This window comes from Nematolebias whitei, chromosome 5 (genome assembly GCF_014905685.2).
Source record: "Nematolebias whitei isolate Nwh7 chromosome 5, NemWhi1, whole genome shotgun sequence".
In the NCBI taxonomy this organism is placed as follows: domain Eukaryota; kingdom Metazoa; phylum Chordata; class Actinopteri; order Cyprinodontiformes; family Rivulidae; genus Nematolebias; species Nematolebias whitei.
The window spans coordinates 25,239,443-25,260,730 of NC_056502.1; the positions used below are offsets into that span (position 1 = coordinate 25,239,443).

A 21,288-nucleotide genomic window follows, 5' to 3' on the forward strand; every position below is an offset into this window, starting at 1 on the left:
GGGGGCCAAATCTGGTCCTTGTTAACATCTTATCAGCTTCTGTAGATGTGTTGACCCACATGCACCAGGACATGGACACAGAGCAGTTTCATGGAGGCGCTGAGATGTGAACGATATTTGCAGCATCTTCATTACTGAGCAGTGAACCAATGAAAGTAATGTGAAATTAACTGCCTGGTGTTCTCCAAAGGAGCCCTGATGTCAGCAAAGGCACAACCAATGTGTCTTGGGGGGGGGGGGGGGATTTTCAATTTTTAGGATTTAGAATCTAATTTTCAGCTAATTTTTTTAAATTTCCTGGAATAATATTTTGAAATGGTAAATTCTTTCTGTGTTTTTATTATTATTATTATTATTATTATTATTATTATTATTATTTGCCTCAGCCATTTTGTTTGTTATTGTCTCTCTCAGTATAGATCTACTTTTCTTCCTGTCCACAAAACAATAATAAATAACTTGTCAGTGTCTGTGCTGTCTCAAGTCTCTATTCTGCAACAGACTTTGTACCTGGAAGTTTCTTGTTCTTAAACCCAGCGTCCTTCCAGATAAGGAAGTCAAAGGAAATCGGTTATTTTAGAAAATGGGTGGATCTACAATTCTTAGTGACTGGAACCAGATTAAGCTGCAGTCACGTTCTCCAGGCCTCATGCTGGTGGTGCACAAGTTAACATACTGAAGGACTGTTCTGGCAGTTCTGCGAAGTGCATCTCATTCTGCTCAAGGATGAGGTCAAATGAACACAATGATCCAGAGTTCACTGTTTTCTGACATGATGCTGAGTATCTTGTGGCTTTCGTCAGCCAATTACATTTAGACTTTAATTCTGATTACCATAGTTATAATTATTATAGAACAAAAATGCCAATTTAATCAAAGAGGATGAGTTGCTGATGTGGAGAAAATAGCAGAAGTTTTAAATACATTTGGTTCTTATTGTAACAATTGCAGCTATACCCAGATACAAGGACCAAGGAGAACAGATACCAAGACTCAAAATGTATTTTCAGTGTTTGTTTACAACGTGATGAATCATTCAATGAGCCAGGGAGGGAGCTGGAACCAGTAGGAGTCAGTAGTGGGGAGAGCTGACCCAAATGGTTCCAGGTGAAGAAGGTGTTCGTCTGAACAATGGCAGGAAACAGGCAAGTGTTAGGAAGGAGAGGGGGCAGCTGAGGAGGCGCAGGAGAGCTCAGTTTCCACAGAGGATAATCCAGGGGACAGGAGGACATCAGGGATTATTTCCTGGAAGCACGGAAAAATACCAAGTAGTTCATATTCAGTTTAACTCACAAGTAAAAAATTAGAACAGAACTACCATTGGCAGGTAGTGCTCCAGCACCGACTGGATGTCCTCTGCAGCTTCTTGTGCTTATCTTGCTCATCGAGCTGATGATCCTCAGTTGCTGCTGATTAGAGTTAGCTGTGGCTGCATGAAGCTGACAGAACAGAACTCACACACCTATGTTGGTGATAATATCAAAGGCTTTGGGATTTTTTGCTATTTAAGATTAAATCAGTAAATCCTTTTTGCATGTAAATGAAAGTTTTGTGAACATTTTAGCAAGTCCAGTACTCGGGTCTTATAATTAATACTTTATTATTTCTCCTAGACCTGTTTAATGTTTGAAAGGAGTAACAAATGGCACCAACCACTTGTCTATACAGAGAGCTTCAATGCTTCTTGATGAAGCATTCTCCAGCTCCCTTTGCCTACACAGTCCTGTTGATGAAAGCTTGCAGAGCTGCTCTGTGATGCTGAGTAATTATGTGTTGTCACAGAGAAGATTATCAATGGGTGTGTGCTGCAGAGAGGGATATAGTAGCTAATGTGGATCCTTTAGTGATAAACAAAGGACTTGAGCAAATATCTTTTCTCTAAAGCGTCAGTAATCTTTTTCTCTCATCTCCCCCTTTATTTTCTGTTTCTCTTTGTGTTTCCTGCCGCAGTAAATACAATGTAACCTTGTCACCAGCGTCCTCCTCACATCAGCATCAGTTTGTGGAAAATGCAGCTGGGGTGAATAGAAAGCAGAATGTGCACACTCTGGTTAATCTTTCTCATCTTTCATATCCATACTGTTATTAATTTGCCTGCGTGCTTCGTGATATTGATCAGTTAATATTTCTTGTTTTCACTGAGAGAAAAACAATGTTTGTTTTTCATATGTGAGTTAATAATTTAAACTTGTCATTTTATACATTTGCTGCAGATGAACTGTATATGGCTTCTTCCTCCTCTCCAGCTAACAATGGACTTAATCTGAGGAAATATGAATTGTGTGTGTGGGGGGGGGGGGGGGGGTAATATTGATTACAACAAACAGTGAGAAATATCCACAAAGGGAATCTTTAACTGTTAATATGCACAGATTTTTAGAATTAAGTCTATAAATTGTAATTGTGAGAGAGTTTATGAAGCATTCACACTATTGTGATCCATTTTTCTTCTGTATATTTTTGGCATGATTCTCGTCCTGCAGTTTTTGTGCTATTTCAACAAATCATATCAAAATGTTCAGCTCTTTCAGGACAATCCTGCTGTGACTTTTGCTATTGGTGCAACTTTAGCTTTTTGAAATATTTCACCTTTCTATCATTTTTTTTCTCATAGAAAATTAATTGAGCTCATTTTACATCCTTCAGATCTTTAGATCTGTTTACAAACGCACTGCTCCTTTCATGTTTTGTTGTGGTTCAGCTTCTTTCAGCTTCCATGTGCAAACATTTTTTCAGCTACTTTCAGCTGGTCTTTTTTCCAAATATTTTGTGCTCCCTTCGGATTCTTTCTGCTAACTACAACATTTGTGTGCTTCTTCCAACTTCTTTCTGCTAATTTCAGCTTGTTATGCTCCTTTCACCTTATTTCCGCATTTCAGCTATTTTGACTATTTCTGCTACTATTTAGCTGTTTTGATGTTAATTTAAGCTTTTTCCACTAATTCCACATTTTTTGCTGTCATTTCAATTTTTTTCAGCCTAATTCAGCATAATTTGTGCTCCTCACTTCCTTCTTGTAATTTCAGCTTCTTTATTTCTTTTTTTGTGCTAATTTCAGCTTTTTTCCCAGAAAATTTCCACTTTTTATGCTCAATTCTGCTTCTTTCAGCAAACATGTTCTTTCTGCCTTCTTCTGCTAATTTAAGCTTGTTCTACCTTTTTCAGTTACTTTTTTTTAGTATTTTTACCTCATTTCAGCTGTTTTCACATAAATTCAAAGTTTTTGTGTAATTTCTGCTACTTGCAGCCAAGTTAACTTTGTTCTGCTACTTTCAGCTTGTTGTGCTTCTTTCAGCTTTTTTCTGATAGTTTCAGCTTTTTCTGCTACTCTTTAGCTGTGTTATTCTAAATTTAGCTTTTTCAGTTAATTCTGCATTTTTTGTGCTCATTTATGCTTCTTATACTTACTTTTGGTAGTTTAAGCATCTTTCTGCCTTTTCAGCTACTTTTCAGCTATTTTTTGCTTAAGTCAGCGTTTTGTTGCCAATTTTCTAATTTTTGTGCTCATGTATGCTTATTTAAACATAATTCAGCAAATATGTATTCTTTCTGCTTTCTTCTGCTAATTTAGGCTTGTTCTTCCATTTCAGCTACATTTCAGCATGTTTTTAACTAATTTCAGCAGTTTTTCAGCAGTTCTTCAGCAATAAGCATCCACACTGCTTTTTGCAGGAAATGCTATTTCTCTAGTTAAAATTGATAAAACCCCTGTAAACTTGCAGAATTTACGTGCTACAATTTGTTTTAGGTACATTGTTTTGTAATATTAATGAGGTTTTGGATATTTACCAACTTTGGAAGGGAAACCAGTGTGTCTTCTCTTAACTTATTTAATATTTGTTAGTTGCAAAGTAAAGCTATGGGGATTTTTTTATGCTTTAAAGTGAAAAATTATTCAAATTGTTTTCACATCGTAAGATTAGTTGTTTTCTATAAATCTCAAGTTGAAATATTCTCTAATAGTTGGCTTTTCATTTGTGTTCTAATTCTCTTAAAGTTATAAAGTCAAAATATTTCTGCACAGTTAAATGCTTCAGCTTATCTTGTGCACAGATCTGGTGGTTTTCTTCTGCTACTTTAGTTACATAAAGTTTTGTAGATGTGTGGTTGATAGAAACAAGAGAGATCCTAGTCCAGATGACGTACCAAGCTGTGCATCAGCCAACACGTGAACCGCAGCACATCGTTAATCACACAAAGTCTCTCCTCAGCATCCCCATCCTGTAATTTGTAGAAGCGTTAACGGTGTGAGCTGTCCTGTTTTATGAGGCTTCCACTCGTACTTACGCAGAGATAAATCACTTCAGCACCTCGTCTATGGCTGTTCTTTGTTGCTGGTTGGGTCTGACCTGCAGGGAGGTGGGAGAACATAATGTGGGGCAGGAGATGGAACAGCAGGCTTCCCTGCTGCTGTTAAACACTGTCCTTGTCCAGACACTTACAGAGCACTTCTCTCTTTAAATCAACTTTATGTCCGCTGGTGTCAAAAGATGGTTGAGCAGGACAGAAATGAAAACTTAACTGTTTTGACCTTTAGTTCCTCTGCAAAAGTGTAATTATTGCAACAAATCTACAGCACTGTGCAAAAGTTGGCCTCCAATGCTACTTCACGTTTTGCTTCCAATCAGTTTGACATTCTCGTAACTTTTTAAGGTGAATTTTAATCAACACATTTACCGTTTTGAAGGTTTTTTTCTTTTTCAATCTTGGACCCTTTTCATTCATTTTATCTTCACTTCTTGTATTTGATTATGACTTTACAGTTTGCGTTTTAAAAAGAGTGGACTACACGTTGAGCGTCTCAGACTTTTATCTGTGATGTTTTTAATCAGTTAAACTAAGTAAAGAGATGGGGGGGGGGGGGGGGATCTTAGTGACAAACTGCTGAGAACGATGTCTGAACACATTATTTTAAAATATACAATATCAGTTGTCTGAGTTGTGTTGAAACATCAATTCATTCTTTGAGTTTAGGAACTTTCCCCAACCATCAGCAATAAAAGCAAAAGAAAAGTAGAACATGTGTTTGTATATGCCTCAGTTGGCTGTCATCACCATCTTAAATCATTTGATTTCCAACATGGCAATGACAGCCAACGAGCTAAGGAAGCTAAGGAAGCTAATGAAGCTAAGGAAGCTAATGGAGCTCGTAAATGACTAAAACTGTCAATTTTAGAGATTTTGAGTGAAAAGTTGGGCCAGCAAATGTGTCATGATCTCTATGTGCCACAAAATTGCAAATAATTTTTTGCTTAAAACTTTGGGAACAACCACCCTGTTTGTTAGCAAAATATCTCACCAGACAGATGTTAAGGAATAATTTCATGTGCAGCTAATACTGATTAACTTTTGGAAACAACCTGATTTAAGATGCCCACCACAGCCAGCTGACCTCAAATAGCATAGAGGTTTAATAGAAGTTCAGCTAATCATTGATGAAGGTAGCTAAAACACATTCACAACACACCCTGAGCGCTAACGCATCTCGTGAGATGCCACAGTATTTTATGAAATCACACATAATGTCATGTACAAGCTTTGAAAAGCAGCTTTGTAAGTTTAAAATGCTGACATGGCAGGCAGCAGGTTTTTGTGTTCTTTGAAGGAATGTAGAGAATTTAATCCCTGAATGATTTGTCAATGATAAAAATGAAAATAATGATGGTCAGTTTATTAAAAAACACAAACATTCTTCTGAAAATTATCAGGTACTGAACTGAAAAGAAGTGAAAAAGGAGATAAAAACTTTAAAGGACCCTCAGAATAAAGCTCACTTTAAAACTTCACCAAAAACTTTTTACTTTTTTTTTTTTTTACTTTTTTGACTGTAACATCTGAATGTAACTCTGACTGGTTTGTGTTTTCTGTACCAACCCATTACCCATAGCAAACAACTAGCTTAATGAATTGAAGAAGAAAAAAAAACATTTTGATAAATTTGAACGTTTGTAACCATTTGAAACGTATAATTTGTATAAAAAAAATTATCTCACAAAGCTAACGTATAAAGAATCCTATGATCATACATCCATGGGAATTTATTTTTTGTCTATGGCTGTAAAACCTAATGTATATTTATCTTTTTAGATATTTAAATATCCATGGTTGTGTTTCATATAGGGTGTTCCTGGAAGCCCTGGCTCACCAGGCAGAGATGGCCCGCCAGGACTGAGGGTAAGAAACCAGACAGATGTCCACTTTACTTACTTCTTCTTTGTGTCCTTTGGCGTTATGAGAAATGCACAGTTTTCTGTCTTTTTATTAATTTATTTAACAATAAGGATTTCATCATAACTTTCAGTTTCATTTTAACTGCCTAAGACTCCATTCATATTTGGCACAAAAAATAGACAAGATGCATAAAATCAGTACAGTACAGTTAAAAAACGTCTATGTTTTTTTTTTATATATATTTGAGTTAAATGGTGTGGAAAGTGTAATTCATGAAGTGAAAGTTGAACACAGCTATGGAAATGTTTACTGCTGTGTTCTTTGGGTTATTATCCCTCTGCACGGTGGAAAACCATCCAGTGTTTGGCAGAATCTGAAAAGACTTTATATTGCAGTTCATCTGGCTGGTTCTGCTGTCTGTCACATCATTTATGAACGCTTGTCACTTTAATACAGGTTAATCTGAGGGTTATTTGCTGTTTCAGAAATAATTTGGATTTTTAAGAAGTTTATTTGGCAAAAATTATATATTTTACTCTTGCGGATTTTAAGTTTTTACATTAGTGTTTTGTCTGAAATGTTTGTTTTTTTCTGTGGTAAGCTTGGATATTGATTTGTCTACCTGCTGGGAGAACTACACTTGGCTGAATGTCATGAGGGGAGGTTTCATTTGTCATGCACATAATCCTGTAATCCACCAAGGTTTTCCCCTGTGGATGTCCAGGTCTTTGTTTTGTCCTGAGCTATGTAAGTGGCTCAAACTGCTGGCAAAGAGCATCTTTGGTTGTGTTTTATGGCTTCTAACGCAACACTTTTTTACCAACTTCTGGTCTTTAGTAAGCTTAACTGATGCTCAAATAACAAGAATCATAACTTACCATGAAAATAATGAGAAATACTATTTTGCTACATTCAAATTTCTACTTTAACAATTTTCCCTGAATGCTTCTTCTACTTTATCTACATACCTTGAAAATAAAGATGTGTTCACTGTACGCATGTAGCTTCAGTATGTTTTGATGAACAGTTAATATAACAGCAATCATGTGAAATTTCTATCTCGTACTGGATTGGTGCATTTTCCAGCTGTGCACAGAGTCCTTAATGCCCAGCTGTGTTTGTCAGTTTGGATTTACGTTGCATCATAAAGATGCTCATCTTTCCCATCGACGCTGAAAACAGTCCAGCTCAAGTTTTAAAACAGCCACAGTGAATGACATCCCATTCATAAAGGCTCAATGATTACCAGCTTTCTGCAGTCGATGCGGGAGCTAGAATCAGCCCTTACGATGCCCAGCTGAGCCGTAAATACCAAAGCAGAAAAGCAGCCAACGTGTTGAGAGCCAGCAGGCAGCAGAAGGTTTCGTTCAAATATGTAATACGATAACAGAGGAGTTCTGGCCTGGCCTGGATCCCACAGAGGTGGAAGGCTCATCCGCTGTCTCTTAGCAGACAGCAGTCCTGATGGTACCTATTAGCAGAACTCAGGCACAGTTTTTATGCTTGTCATGGATTTTTCTGTTGAACTTGTGAAGTTTCTTCTCACATTGCCAGAAAATCTAAAAAAGTTAAATCTGGTCCTCTGGACATTCAAAAAAAAAAAAAAAAAAAAAGCAAAACAACAAAAAATATAGAAACGTTTCATCTCTCATCCGAGAGACTTCCTCAGTCTGAGGTGCTGTATTCAGCTCAATCTCTTAAATAGCACCTTCTCAGAGTGGATCAACCAGTTGAACTGGTTGATCCACTCTGATGGTCCAGTCATTTGGAAGCTCTTTCTTATCACTTGGAGCCTTTAACAGCTCCTCTCTGAATTTCTCACAACATTCTTCCTTCTTTATTTTCCACCATTTTATCTTCTTCTCTGGTTTTACTCTTTTTCTCTTCTTCACAATATTATTATTATTATTATTATTATTATTATTATTATTATTAGTAGTAGTAGTAGTAGTAGTAGTAGTAGTAGTAGTAGTAGTAGTAGTAGTAGTAGTAGTAGTGGTAGTGGTAGTGGTGGTGGTGGGGGGGGGTAGTCTAAAAGAGCACAGCATGTCATGATCTCAGCTCTCTGACTTTTCTCTGGCGCCTGCCATCGCTCTCGGGCTCGCCCACTACTCCACTGCAGAGCGGAGATCTGACATACTGCAGGAGGAAGCTTCTCCTGCAGCTGTGGGCTGCGCACAGGTGCAGCAGTTGTTAAATAATTTAAAATAATTTATTTTAAATAAAAAAATCCATGCAGATCGTGAGGCTCATCCATCACTCGGCCAATTGTGTGTCATGTCCAATCTTACTTTGAAAAACTGCGATGGAGCAAGTCCGCGAAGAACGAACCGCGAAGTAGCAAGGGACTACTGTGTATATACATATATATATATGTGTATATATATATGTATGTATGTATGTATGTATGTATGTATGTATATATATATATATATATATATATATATATATATATATATACATATATACTGTGTGTATATATATATTTTTTTTAAGAATTTTCATTCTTATATCATCAAAAAGATTTTTTGAAGTGACTGTCGTAACTAAATAGCAAAGTAAAACGTAAAACTTGATTCAGGGAATTAAACTGTTTTTTTTTATGTCAAATTACAAATAAACCAAATGAGATATTGATTTCAGGTTTAGTGTGTACAATGACAGCAGAGCAGAAGAAAAACCTGCTCAGTTTAGTTCAGAAAATTGTAACAACTGTTTTTGAATGTAATCTATCCACCACTATTGTATAACTTAAAAAGTTTAAACTATAGAAAAGATCACAACCGTGATTTTTCACTGTACCTCTGTAAGGGTCCGTTGGGTAACAGTGGACCACAAGGACGGCAGGGGCCCCCAGGACCTGTTGTAAGTCTCTGTTATTTTTAATCACATATCAGTTTTTGATTTAGTAAACCTCAGTCAGCTTCTTTACTTTTATCTATTTTCTTCCAGGGAGTCCCAGGAGCCCCAGGTGCTCCAGGACCAGGAGGACCCACGGGGCTTCTAGGAGATCAAGGACTTCCTGTGAGTCATAATGTGTTCTTTTTTATTATTCAATCGCTTCAGCAGAGTTTACTCCAATTAATGGAAAAAAATTAACAAAAAAACTTTATTAATGTGTTGGCACTCATATTTTGTTGGGGCTTAGCCTCACCTACTACGGTAGATGGATATCCAATGACTATTTTCTGCTAATTTTATTAAAACTTGTTCTGTGGTTCATGAAATATCTCATGCAAACACACTGTTGCTCTCTCTAGTAACTCACAAAGGACAAGCTCTTGTTAACTCATGGCTTTATTTAGTGGAGCAACATCATCCTTACTTCTATTGTCGGAACACTTTCACCACCGTGAGAACTATAAACACAAAGAATAAACCTTAAAATTGCTCTTCAGGAATATGCACATTAGCATGAAGCTACACCTAGCGCCGATGATGCACGTCATTGTCCGCGTTACTAGCTGGAGAATTCTTGCTGCAACATTCGTTGTGACACACTTTCATAAAGATGTAAAAAACAGTAATCGCACACAAAAATACAAGAGATCTTTTATTCTTCTCATCAGTGCTCGACATGCTGAACAAACAAAGAAACTTACAGTAAGACGTCATTACTCTGCTCAAGCTCTGCTAATCGTCATTACTGGTGCCAATATTGTTTGAACGCTGAAGAACATCCACCAGGATGTCACATCCGGTTTGTAACTAACATTACTTTAAAGTAACACTTTTATTTTAAGCAAAACGTCTCTGTCACACACACACACACACACACACACACACACACACACATTTTGAGTGTAGAATACAACACAGACAGGGTGCTGAAGAGAAGAAGTTGAGATGTACACTGCCCAATCATGTTGTGAGGCTGCTGACAGCTAATCTAGTCTTGGGTCAGCACTCCACACCAGAAGCAAGTTTGAAATTCCCAGGATGGTTTCTCTACACAACTCATCCAGTGACAAATCATGACCGAAGAGCCAAGACGTGGCAAGAAGGCAGGCGAGGGTCAGAAACGCAGAGGCAGGCAGTGAGGTGGTCAGGCGTGGGGCAAGCTGAGGGCGAAGGCTGAAATCCATGTCCAGAAAGCAGAGATACTGTAAGTGTAGAATCTCAGAGTTAGAGTCAGAGTTTCTTTATTGTCATTTGCACCACATGTGGTACATGTGGTGGAACGAGATTGTGTACACAGGGTCCCAGTTACATCCAAAAATAAAATGTAAAAGAAAAACAGTAATAAGATCCAATATATGAAATAAAAACATTAAATCAAAATATACTAAGCACTAATAGCATAAAAACAATAAAAACAACACGCCGAACAGCAGCATGAACATGTCTGTGTGAGCAGATGAGCACGAATGAACACAGCAGCATGAAATAAATCAGCAGCAACATGAAACAGATCAGCAGCAACATGAAACAGATCAGCAGCAACATGATGTGATTTTCCACAGTGATTATTCTGGTTAGAGATTCATGAGTCTAACAGCCTCAGGGTAGAAGCTGTTCCTCAGCCTAGTGGTTCTACACGTAATGCTCCTCAACCTCCTTCCTGAGGGGAGCGAGGCAAAAAGTGTGTGTGCTGGGTGAGTGGGGTTCTTCATGATGCAAGTGGCTCTCTTCCTGCATTTAGAAGTGTAGATGTCTGTGATGGTGGGGAGGCTGGCTCCAACATCTTCTGTGCAGCCTTCACCACTCTCTGCAGAGCTTTTCTTTCTGCAGCTGTGCAGCCTCCATGCCACACATTGATGCTCGAGCACAGGATTCATTCAACCTTTATTTAGACTGATAAGTCACATTGAACGTAGAAGACTCATTTACAAGTGAAATCTGTTTAGACAGACAAAAAGGATGCTCTCCACTGTACACCTGTAGAAGGAGGTGAGGACTGAGCTTCCCAGACCAGAATGACACAGCAACAAAATCTAGAGAGCAGAAACATGGTCATAAACAGATAAAAAATTGGCAAGGAAGTAGCGTTGGAACACACAGAACTGTTGTTGATAATCTGGCGAGGTGTCTGTGGCTGGAGGGAGCTTAAAAAGAGCAGAACTGAGGTGAGGGGCAGCAGAGCAATAAGTAGCCACAGGTGGACTGATTACTACCTGACATGTAGCAGTGGAAACACAGACTGAAACTTTACAATTAACAATAATTTAGTCCATGTTCTGCCCCGAGACTCGTTGACGATTACTTTCTTCCATAAAAGTGTTGCTATTATCTGAAAGGCTGCTGCCAGTTGAATCTGGAGGAAATGTATAATTCAGTTCTACCAGCTTTTTTAACAAAGACCCAGATATCTGACCACTCATTTACTTCATCAAAGGCTACATAGCACATAAAGCTGCAGTGTCGCAGACCTTTAAGCACTTTTCAGTTTCTTGATGTGAAACACAAGCACTGTACATCTGGAAATGTTACGCTTCATCCATCAAGATGAGCAAAAGCTTTAGGACTAACTTTAAAAACTGGGATGAAGGTTATAGATTTGTGAGAAATCTTAAATTTCCTGTTTGCCTGACCCCTCATCATAGCCAGAATTCATCACAGTAGTCACCAGATGAACAGGCTCAACAGAGCGTTAAAGCTCACATGATGTCTCCCAAGAACCTCACCCCCACCTCCCTCTTCGTTTCAGACCTGGAGGAGCAGAAACAGACTCTGAATGTGGTTTCCAGTTATAAAACTACTCAAGTCTTTTATTCAAATATCTCTCGTGACTTGAGAGCAACCAGTCTTTTTTTTTTTCAGCCATGTAATGAAAAATTAATCATCAATGTTCTTGGAAATATATTATCAGCGGATCGATTTATAGATAAACAGAATTCATTCAATCTTTATTTATACAGCCTCGGGGACTCATTTACAAGAGAGACCTGAATTTTTAACAAACTGTGATGACAATGGTGGACAACAACAACAACGACAACAATAGACAATCATAAAAGATGTGTAAAATTAAAAAAAAAAAATTTTTTAACAAGTTAAACTAAAATGGCAACCAAAAGGACAATCAAAAGGAAAAGTAGTGAAAAAAACAGCTAGATTGTAAGGATTGTAAAAATATTTTAAACAATAGTCAATGTGGGTTTAGAGCAAAACATTCAACATCAATGGCTCTCATGGAACTAATAGAAGAGACAACAACTGCTGTTGATAAAAACAGTATTGTGTTAGTGTTTTTGTTGATTTATAAAAGGCCTTCGACACTAATGACCACACCATTCTCCTCGAAAAAGTGAATAAATATGGCATTAGAGGATTAGCACTACAGTGGGTATCCAGTTATTTTAATAATAGGAGACGGTTTGTACAGGTAAACAATGTAAGATCTGAATTTTGCATTAATGGATGTGGAGTTCCTCAAGGCTCTGTGTTGGGACAAAAGTTGTTTATTTTGTATGTGAATGTGGTTGATGTGTCAGGGCTTTTGAAGCGTGTTTTATTTGCAGATGATAGCACATTTTTTTGTTCGGGTGAAGATATTGAACGGATGTTAGAGATGATACAGGCAGAATTTGTAAAAATACAAACTTGGTTCCAACTTAAGTTATCATTAAATTTGGAGAGAAAGAAAAAGCATGATATTTAGTAATAGAAAGAAAATTATTGAAGTCCCATTTAAAATTGACAGTATTGAAATTCATAGAGTTAATGAAATAACATTTTTGGGTGGCGTTATTGATGAGAAGCTGACATGGAAATCTCATGTAAATTACTTAAGAATAAAAATAACAAAGCTAATTGTATTACTGTATAAAGTAAAAGAGTTTTTGAATGACAAAGCTTTGTATATATTGTATAATGTAACGATTGTTCCATATTTAATCTATTGCATTGAAGTTTGGGGAAAAGCATGCAAAACGATTACAAACCCTATTTTTATTTTACAAAAAAGAGCTATAAGAATTATTAGTAGGAACTTCTGAAGTGCTATAGTTACCCAACAAATATCTTATTTCATCAGTTGAAATTATTAAAATTTCATGATTTGGTTGAATATAATATTTTACAAGTCATATATAAAGCTCATAAAAAAATATTACCCCCAAATATTCAATTAAAATTTGTTTAAAAAAAGAGAGTCATTATAACCTTAAGGGAATGGAAATATTTGTAAAACCTCCATTTAGAACTAGTCTGAAGGAGCGCTGCATTCAGGGAATAGGATTGTGGAAGTGCCTTAATATCACCATAAAATTTTCTAAAACAATTTACAGTATATGTTTAAAAAGATGATTAAGTTAAAATTGTTAGGAAAGTATGGTGATAGGAAGGATATCTGGCGTAAAAACAATTACCAAGTCTTTGTCATAAAAACAAAATAGTGTGAAAGGAGTTCAATTCAGTGCTTATATTTACAAAAAACCCTGTGGAGCAAGAAGATGGGTTTAGGTCCAAAATAAGACTGGGGGGGGGGGGGGGGGGTGATAATATGCAATATCCTTACTGATAGATGGCGCAGTTGATGGTTAGGGTTCCTGAATCCTCTGTAGTAAAGAGAGAGTCCAGAGATCACTAGAGAGCATGTGGCTAGAGACACAGGAGAACAGCTGAAAGGGGAACATGTAGGTTCCAGAGGTTCACGTGGAGCTCCAAGGGCACAGGTAAGTATTCACAAGGTTCAAGTAACACACAAAGGGCTGAGAGCACGAGTAATGCTCCAGCATCAGAGTAATGGCAGCATAGCCGTATATACAACCAGGAACCTCATCGGTGGATATTGTCTGCAGGTGTGTAGGTATAACGCCCTCTGGTGCTCGAACCCTGGAACCCTCACAGTCTTTGTGCGAGTTGGTTTGTTGCGGCGACCCCTGAAGAAGGGAGCAACAGAAAGAAGAAAAAAAGTTTTGACTGTAAAAGAGGAAAATTATTCGAGTACTTCTCCCTCTGCATACAAAATGTAACATTTTGGGCAAACCCTACATGACAACGAGAACGATCAAATTATAAATCTTGAGCTTGATATTTACTTCCCTCCAGCTGTGTCTCCTTTATTTATCCTGGGGTTTTTTCATGTCCCCCAGATATAAAGGTGGACGTTTATGAGAACCCCAGGAACATAAAAGAGGTCCAGGACGAGACTTTTATTATCATATCAGCTGTTGGCAGGACCCTCCTATCATCTGTGTTGTAATGTGCATCTAATTTCCCAGGCCAAACACACATTTACTTCCCTCTCAGCACATCAGCTCTTACACAACCAGACAGTTGTTGGTCAAGGTCATTTCCTGCTCAAGATAAACATGCTTTTATTCAAAAGCTGTAACAGCTTTTGAATAATGTTACGGCGTATATTTATCACATCGGCACATAGCTGCTCAGCCAGGAAATATTAGTCTCTGGATAACGATGACTTTGACTTGGATGTGCACAGGCTTTGGCAGGTTTTAGAGCGGCTGTGTGTGTCGTGAGCAGATATGCATCTCGTGGGTTTACAGTGATGACAACAGCGAGAGGTGAATTCATTCAAAGCACAGATGTCACTCTTTGCTTGTGGACTCGTAACTTTGAGGCTCATCGAGTTCACATTGTCAGAATGTGAATGCGTTTAGTGGCCTCAATAAATCCAGGAAGACAAAAATTCAGTTCAGTTTATTCGTATATGTGTAATGAGTTAGTCATTAAAGACTGTTTCTGAAAGAACTGCCCTTGATTGGTTTCTATATCCACTCTTTGTGTCTCTGTTTCAGGGCCTGGCTGGTACCAAAGGAGAAAAAGGAGAAAAAGTAAGTCTTGAACCACAGTGTGAGCAGATTAACATTTACTGCTCCACTTTGCTGTAGAAATCCCTGGCTTTCTGTTCACACCCTTGTTTTGAAGTAAACCACATTACTCTCAGACTTAGCCACCACTTCCTGTTCTCCTCCTGCAAAAGCACAGTTTAATTCTCGCCCACACTCTCTGGCTCATTTAGAGCAAACCAAATGAAATCAGTATTAGTGCAGCAGTGCAGTCTCTGGGTTTTTGCTGAGGCAGCAGTGGAGCCATCACTGCCGAAGGCTTGTGAGGCGTGTCGCTTCGACAACTTGACAAACTGAATCCCTGCCATGCGTCATGTCATCAGCTGCTGGAGACATTTGTTCCTTGCACTGGTAAATTATTGTTCCGAGACTCAACAGAAAAGTGTTTTTATAAACGTAAATAGGATTTTCTGCACCGAGTTGCACATTTCAGGGAGGTGTCCCTGTTCTGAATAAAGCTGGTGACAATTTAATCACCTTTCCCCCCCTCTAAAGCTATTTTTGGTGTGTTTTATGACATTTGATCAAATTTGTGAAGCACGCACTTGCAAAATGTAGATTTGAATTCATTCAAGATATGCATATCACGTCAAACCTCAGAATAATATGTCACTGCACAAAAAAACAAACGTGGACTGTGTTTAAATGACAAGCACCTGTTCAGTTCAGGCTCTTTCATTTAAATAATGCAAAACATACATTATGTTTAATGTTGTTAGTAAAGCTGAAAGATTCTGTCAAAAAGCTGCAACCAATTAAATTGATCTGTTTCAATATATATTTAATATAAATAAAACACTTGAAGAATTTAGTATAATCCCCCTTTTTGTACTTGTAGAAATCCTTAGCTGTATCTTTGTTGAAGTAATTTTAAATAAAGTCTAGGATTCTGCCAATTTTTCATAAAAGCAGCTTTATTTCAAGGAACAAACACCACTGACCATAAAGATGGTGTTATAGAACAGATATTGTGCTAATGATGTTTAGAGCGCACCACAGTTGGTAGAGCTGCCACCTCTCAGCGAGAAGGTCGCCAGTTCAAATCCCAGCCTGGGACCTTTCTGGGTGGAGTTTGCATGTTCTCTCCGTGCATGCGTGGGTTTTCTCCAGGTACTCCAGTTTCCTCGCACAGACCAAAAACATGCATGTTAGGCTGATTGGTAACTCTAAATTGTCCCTAGGTGTGAGTGAGAGAGTGAATGGTTGTTTGTCTTGCTTGTCTCTCTGTGATGGACTGGAGACCTGTCCAGGGTGTCCCTCACCTTTCTCACAGTGACTACTGGACATGGGCACCAGTGACCCCTGTGACCTGGAATGGAAGAAGCGGGTAAAGATGATGGATGGATGGATGGATGGATTTTTCAAAGGAGAACAAATATTGTATTCAGTTTAAAATAATGCTGGCACTCAGTCGTGGTTTTATTTATTTATCTATAAATAAAATAATAGATTTTGTAACAACTCTTCCATTTGAAGTCAATAAATAGTTTTGAAAAATGGTTTTAATTTTTTTGTGCTTGCAAAAGTACAAACTCCATCTATATTTTAAATCAACAAAACAAAGACATATGTTTTTGTTTGTTTTGAAGTTTGAATTACAAATACTCTACCTGTTACTTTTTAACTTTCTTTGAGACAGTTTTGATAACAATAAATTTAAAAGAATCAGTGGCTAAAAGGTGACGAGTGCTCAACTCTTAAAATATCCTCCCATCAGTTTACCCATCAGTCTGAAACCTTATCTTGTTTTATTTCTTCTGAAGTGTATCGACCTGTTTCTGTTTGTTCAGGGTGAGGTGATGTCCCATTCTGAAGTGAGAGCCATTGCACGACAAGTGTGTGAGCAGCTCATCCACAGTGAGTAATCAGTTGTTTTTACACAAGCGCAAGTATGAAGGAAACTTTGACTCTGCAGCGCTTATTAGGATCTTTTAGTTTGCTCAAAAACATGAAAAATATTTTTTTAAATACCAACATTGTAATTTCAAGTCTTGTTATCGTCCTCCTCAACCTGCAGGTTATATGTCTCGTTATAACTCCATCTTGCACCAGCTCCCGCTCCAGTCATCATTATCAGTCAAAACGGTGCCTGGACCACCTGGAGAGCCAGGTAGAAGAGGTCTTCCTGGTCCTCAGGGAGAGGCGGGCCCACCTGGCAGGCCTGGTTTCCCTGGTGCCTATGGTCAGAACGGCCAACCGGGTGAAAGAGGTGAGTAATCACCAGTAAAGAACAAGTAATGGACACAGAGCAAACGTTTTGTGGGCCTTTATTCCCCGACTACACGCAACAGAATATAGCATTGATTTTCTAAATTTCAGTTAGCATAAGTAAAGTGAATAATCATCCATCCATTATCTTTTACCTGCTTCTTCCATTTTGGGTCATGGGGGTCACTGGAACCCATATTCACCAGCAGTCACTGTGAGAGAGGTGGGGGACACCCTGGACAGGTCTCCAGTCCATCACAGGGACACATAAAGACAAATGAGACAAAACCATTTACTATCTCTCTCACCTAGAGACAATTCAGAGTTACCAATCAGCTTAACATGCATGTTTTTGGTCTGTGGTAGGAAACTGGAGTACTAGGAGAAAACCTATACATGCACGGAGAGGACAGGCAAACTCCACCCAGAAGGGCCCCTGGACCGGGATTTGAACCAGGGACCGGCTGACATAGGCTGTCACACACAGGCTTACACAGATGTTGCATTGATGCTCCGGTCGCAAGGTCTGCCCACAGAGAGTATAAAGAATAGTCTTTTTATAAATCTTATCAAACAGAGAAGAGATCAAACAACTTCTGCTTTCCAGCTTAGAGGCCTTGGGGTTCATCAGGTGTGCAGGCTCCTCTCTGTTCAGACACAACAACTCTAACGTACACACATGGTTCTACATTCTTTTAACATTAGATAGTGATAACATCCATGACCTTTATTCCCCTGACAGTTTCACATGTGGAGTAAGACAGCAACGAGCAGGGAGGGTCGGGCTCCGAACCGTCAAGTAGTGGGGGTTAGGATGCTTGACAGAAGCAAAGTGTTTACAAACAATCTGTTAAAATACATTAAAATGCAGGAAATTGCATCTACTTTATTCAAAAAATTTGGGGGCGGGCACCCAAACCCCACCCACCCCTTGCTGGCCTGCCTGCTATTTGGGGGAGTGGTGGCGCAGAGGTTAGAGAGGTGGGCTTGTGATCCGAAGATCGCCGGTTCACGCCCCGGCCCCGACAACATCAAAAATTGTGGGTGGGGTAGGTGAAACACCCACACTTGCCCCCACCCTCATTCGCCCCACTCTGGGCCCATGAGCAAGGCCCTTAACCCCACCATGTGCTCCCTAAAACAGGTCTCTCTTGAAAATGAGTTCTCGTGGCTCAATGAGACTAACCTGGATAAATAAAGGCTAAATGAAAAAAAATAAATAAATTTGTGTTTCGGTATGATCAGTTTACAAATTAAGCCCCGTTTGGACTGAACTAAATCAAAGCTGAGGGAGGGAGTGGGTGTGTATTGATGAGTAATAATTTTCTAGTTTATGATTTATGAAGGCAAACGTAGAAACAATAAACACTATATGCTGCTAACTTATTGCTAGTCATGTTGTTTGGTTTTTAAGGCAAAAAGGGAAAGCAGAAACAGAAGTTTGCACCCCCCCTTTTAAAAATGTGGATGAGCTGCTCCACCTGCATCATAGAGCAGGCCCCCATGACTTCACTTAGATCTCCACTCCACTAAAACTCTATGTTAGCTCCTCAGTCTGGTCATAGTTAAACTTTGTTTCTACAGACTTAATTTCATTCAGAAAGCTAGCTAAAGCAAGTAAGACTAATCATTCGTAACTGTTTCATAGAAGCTCACTTCATACCATCTGAATTGTTACTTTAAGAACAACGCCTAAATGAAAAAAAATCAACGTTTTAATGACTGTGTTTGCTCACAATTTATGCTCCAATTGCTTTTGTCTGAGCTGCAGCGTTGGCTGGACCCACCCAGTCTATTAAACACAACCGTCTGTAAAATTCTATTTTTATTGTTAGCAACATGCATAACAATAAAAAATACACCACAATAAAATAGCAAATCCTCTACTCCTCCAGTTGATGTGCTACTATCCTGCTTGTTTGCAGGATTTTGTGGGCTGTGCTTCATAAATCATGGTGAATACAGTAACGTGTAGATCCATGAGGTCATTCTTCTGCCACTAAGTCTTTGGAGGACAAACGGGCTTTATGAGTCTTTGTCTTCATCACTCAGACATGCAGCCCACCCTGAAGAACCACATTCTGAGCAAAGAGACAACCAAAAGCTGCTCAGCGTCTGTCAGGAAGTGCTCAGCGTTCATGTGTCCTCTTCAGGGTTTCAAACCTTTGAATCCTTCCAGTAAAATGTATAATCTGAGTCCACCGAATTCTTCTGGACCACTTTACAGTCTTTAAGTTGATCTGTAAGAGCAGCCAGCCAAAAATGATGTTTGGGTTAAAGGTGGTCAGGGCAGAGGTTTTTAGAAACGGGGAGGAAAAACTGCAGCGTAGGACTCATTTATTTTTAGTATCAGTAAACAAGTTTGTGAAGACGCTGTCCAGACAAAGTGCTGCTCCAGAATTGAACTTTTTGCTTGAGGGCACGTAAACTATGTTGTGTATAGTTAGGACAGCTGTACACCCAGCAGGACAGAAAACCCACAGATCAGGTTTTGTGTTCATCTGATTTGTGAATGACAAATAACACATGAGGTCATTCAAACAGCTGCATCACTGAACCTCAGCGCAGAGCTCTGGTTTATTATCAGACTCATCACATGAAGCAGAACTTGCTCTGTACGTTCTCAAAAATCTATTTAAATTCTTCTGACTGGAAGTCATTTTCACTGCAAACTGAGATGCAGCTGGTTTTTAACACTCATGACTGATTTAATTCTCTACAGAGCGTCATAAGATGAAGTTAAGGAACAATACTTTTTTATTTTTCCTCCTCCTTCTTTCGGCTGCTCCCTTCTTCAGAGGTCACCGCAGTGAACTAACTCACACGAAGACTTGGCAGTTGTTTTTATGCCGGATGTCCTTCCTGACGCATCCACAAACCACCGAGCTACCACAGTCCTCTGTGTGGAGCAGAGAGCTGACATCTACGGCGTACATGGAGCAGATGGTCCTCAAGGGCCCAGAGTGGGGGCAAATGAGAGTGGAGGCAGGTGTGGGTGCTTCACCTTTCCTACCCACATTTTGATGTTGTCGGTCTGGGGAGTCGACCCGGAGACCTTCTGATCACAGGCTCGCCTTCTCTAGCCTCTGCACCACCGCTCTCCTATGGAACAATAAATGATTTATTACAAAAAATTACACATCCACATTCAAAGTTAGTCAGTGGTGTAGTCTACATTTTTGTAGTGGTTATACTGTGCTTAGAAACCAAAGTACACTGGTTAGTACAAAGCAATCGTCAATTTATTTAAATTTTGAAGCATATTGAACATTTCCAAATTCCTCTGATGCTTCTATTTGAATAAATGTACAACAAACTTTGTACAACAGTTGGCTTTGGGTTAAAAACATGTTATAGAAATTATAAAACGGTTTCAAAGCTAAACATGTTCAAGTATTAAGTAGTAAGTTCAGAATTACACAATAATTTGCTGGATAATCTAAATAAACAAGCGCTGTGTACAGAAATGGTTACAGAAGCGTTTAATGTATCAATGACATGTGCCTAATGATATGTCATGGATCACTGGGCACTTTTAGATGGGTAAACTGAAATTCTCAAGCTTTTCTAGTGGGTATACTCCGTATACACGCGTATCGTGAAGACTACACCACTGAAGTTAGGACTTTATTTTTTGGCTATTTTTAGTATTTTGGAGAATTTGTCTCGTTCATTTTTAGGTGAGAATTAATTTATCCACCCACAGATTTCCATCCATCCATTATCTTTTAACTGCTTCTTCCATTTTGGGTCACGGGCGTTGCCGGTGCCCATGTCCAGCAATCGCTGTGCGAGGGGCGGGAGACACCCTGGACATGTCTCCAGTCCATCACAGGGCCACAGAGACAAACGAGACAAACGACCACTCATTCTCTCACTCACACCTAGGGACAATTTAGAGTCACCAATCAGCCTAACATGCATGTTTTTGGTCTGTGGGAGGAAACCGGCGCACCCGGAGAAAACCCACACATGCACAGAGAGAACATGCAAACTCCACTCAGAAGGGCCCCTGGATCGGGATTTGAACCAGGGACCGGCTCGCTGAGAGGCAGCAGCTCTACCAGTTGTGTCACCGTGCTGCCCTCCATAGATTTCCATTTGTTATAAACTAAAAACCATTTTATGCGGAAAAATCAGAATAATAACATATTCG

At 38.9% G+C, this 21,288-nt stretch overlaps 1 protein-coding gene across 1 annotated transcript in view; it reads left to right on the forward strand.

The window, feature by feature from the left end:
- col14a1a (collagen, type XIV, alpha 1a) overlaps window positions 1-21,288 on the forward strand; it is a 179,941-nt gene that overhangs the window by 148,681 nt on the left and 9,972 nt on the right. The window contains exons 41-46 of the mRNA XM_037677253.1: window positions 6,121-6,174; window positions 8,983-9,036; window positions 9,124-9,195; window positions 14,874-14,909; window positions 16,715-16,781; window positions 16,942-17,133. Coding sequence (XP_037533181.1) covers window positions 6,121-6,174; window positions 8,983-9,036; window positions 9,124-9,195; window positions 14,874-14,909; window positions 16,715-16,781; window positions 16,942-17,133 — 475 coding nt within the window. The remainder of the gene's footprint in view (window positions 1-6,120; window positions 6,175-8,982; window positions 9,037-9,123; window positions 9,196-14,873; window positions 14,910-16,714; window positions 16,782-16,941; window positions 17,134-21,288) is intronic.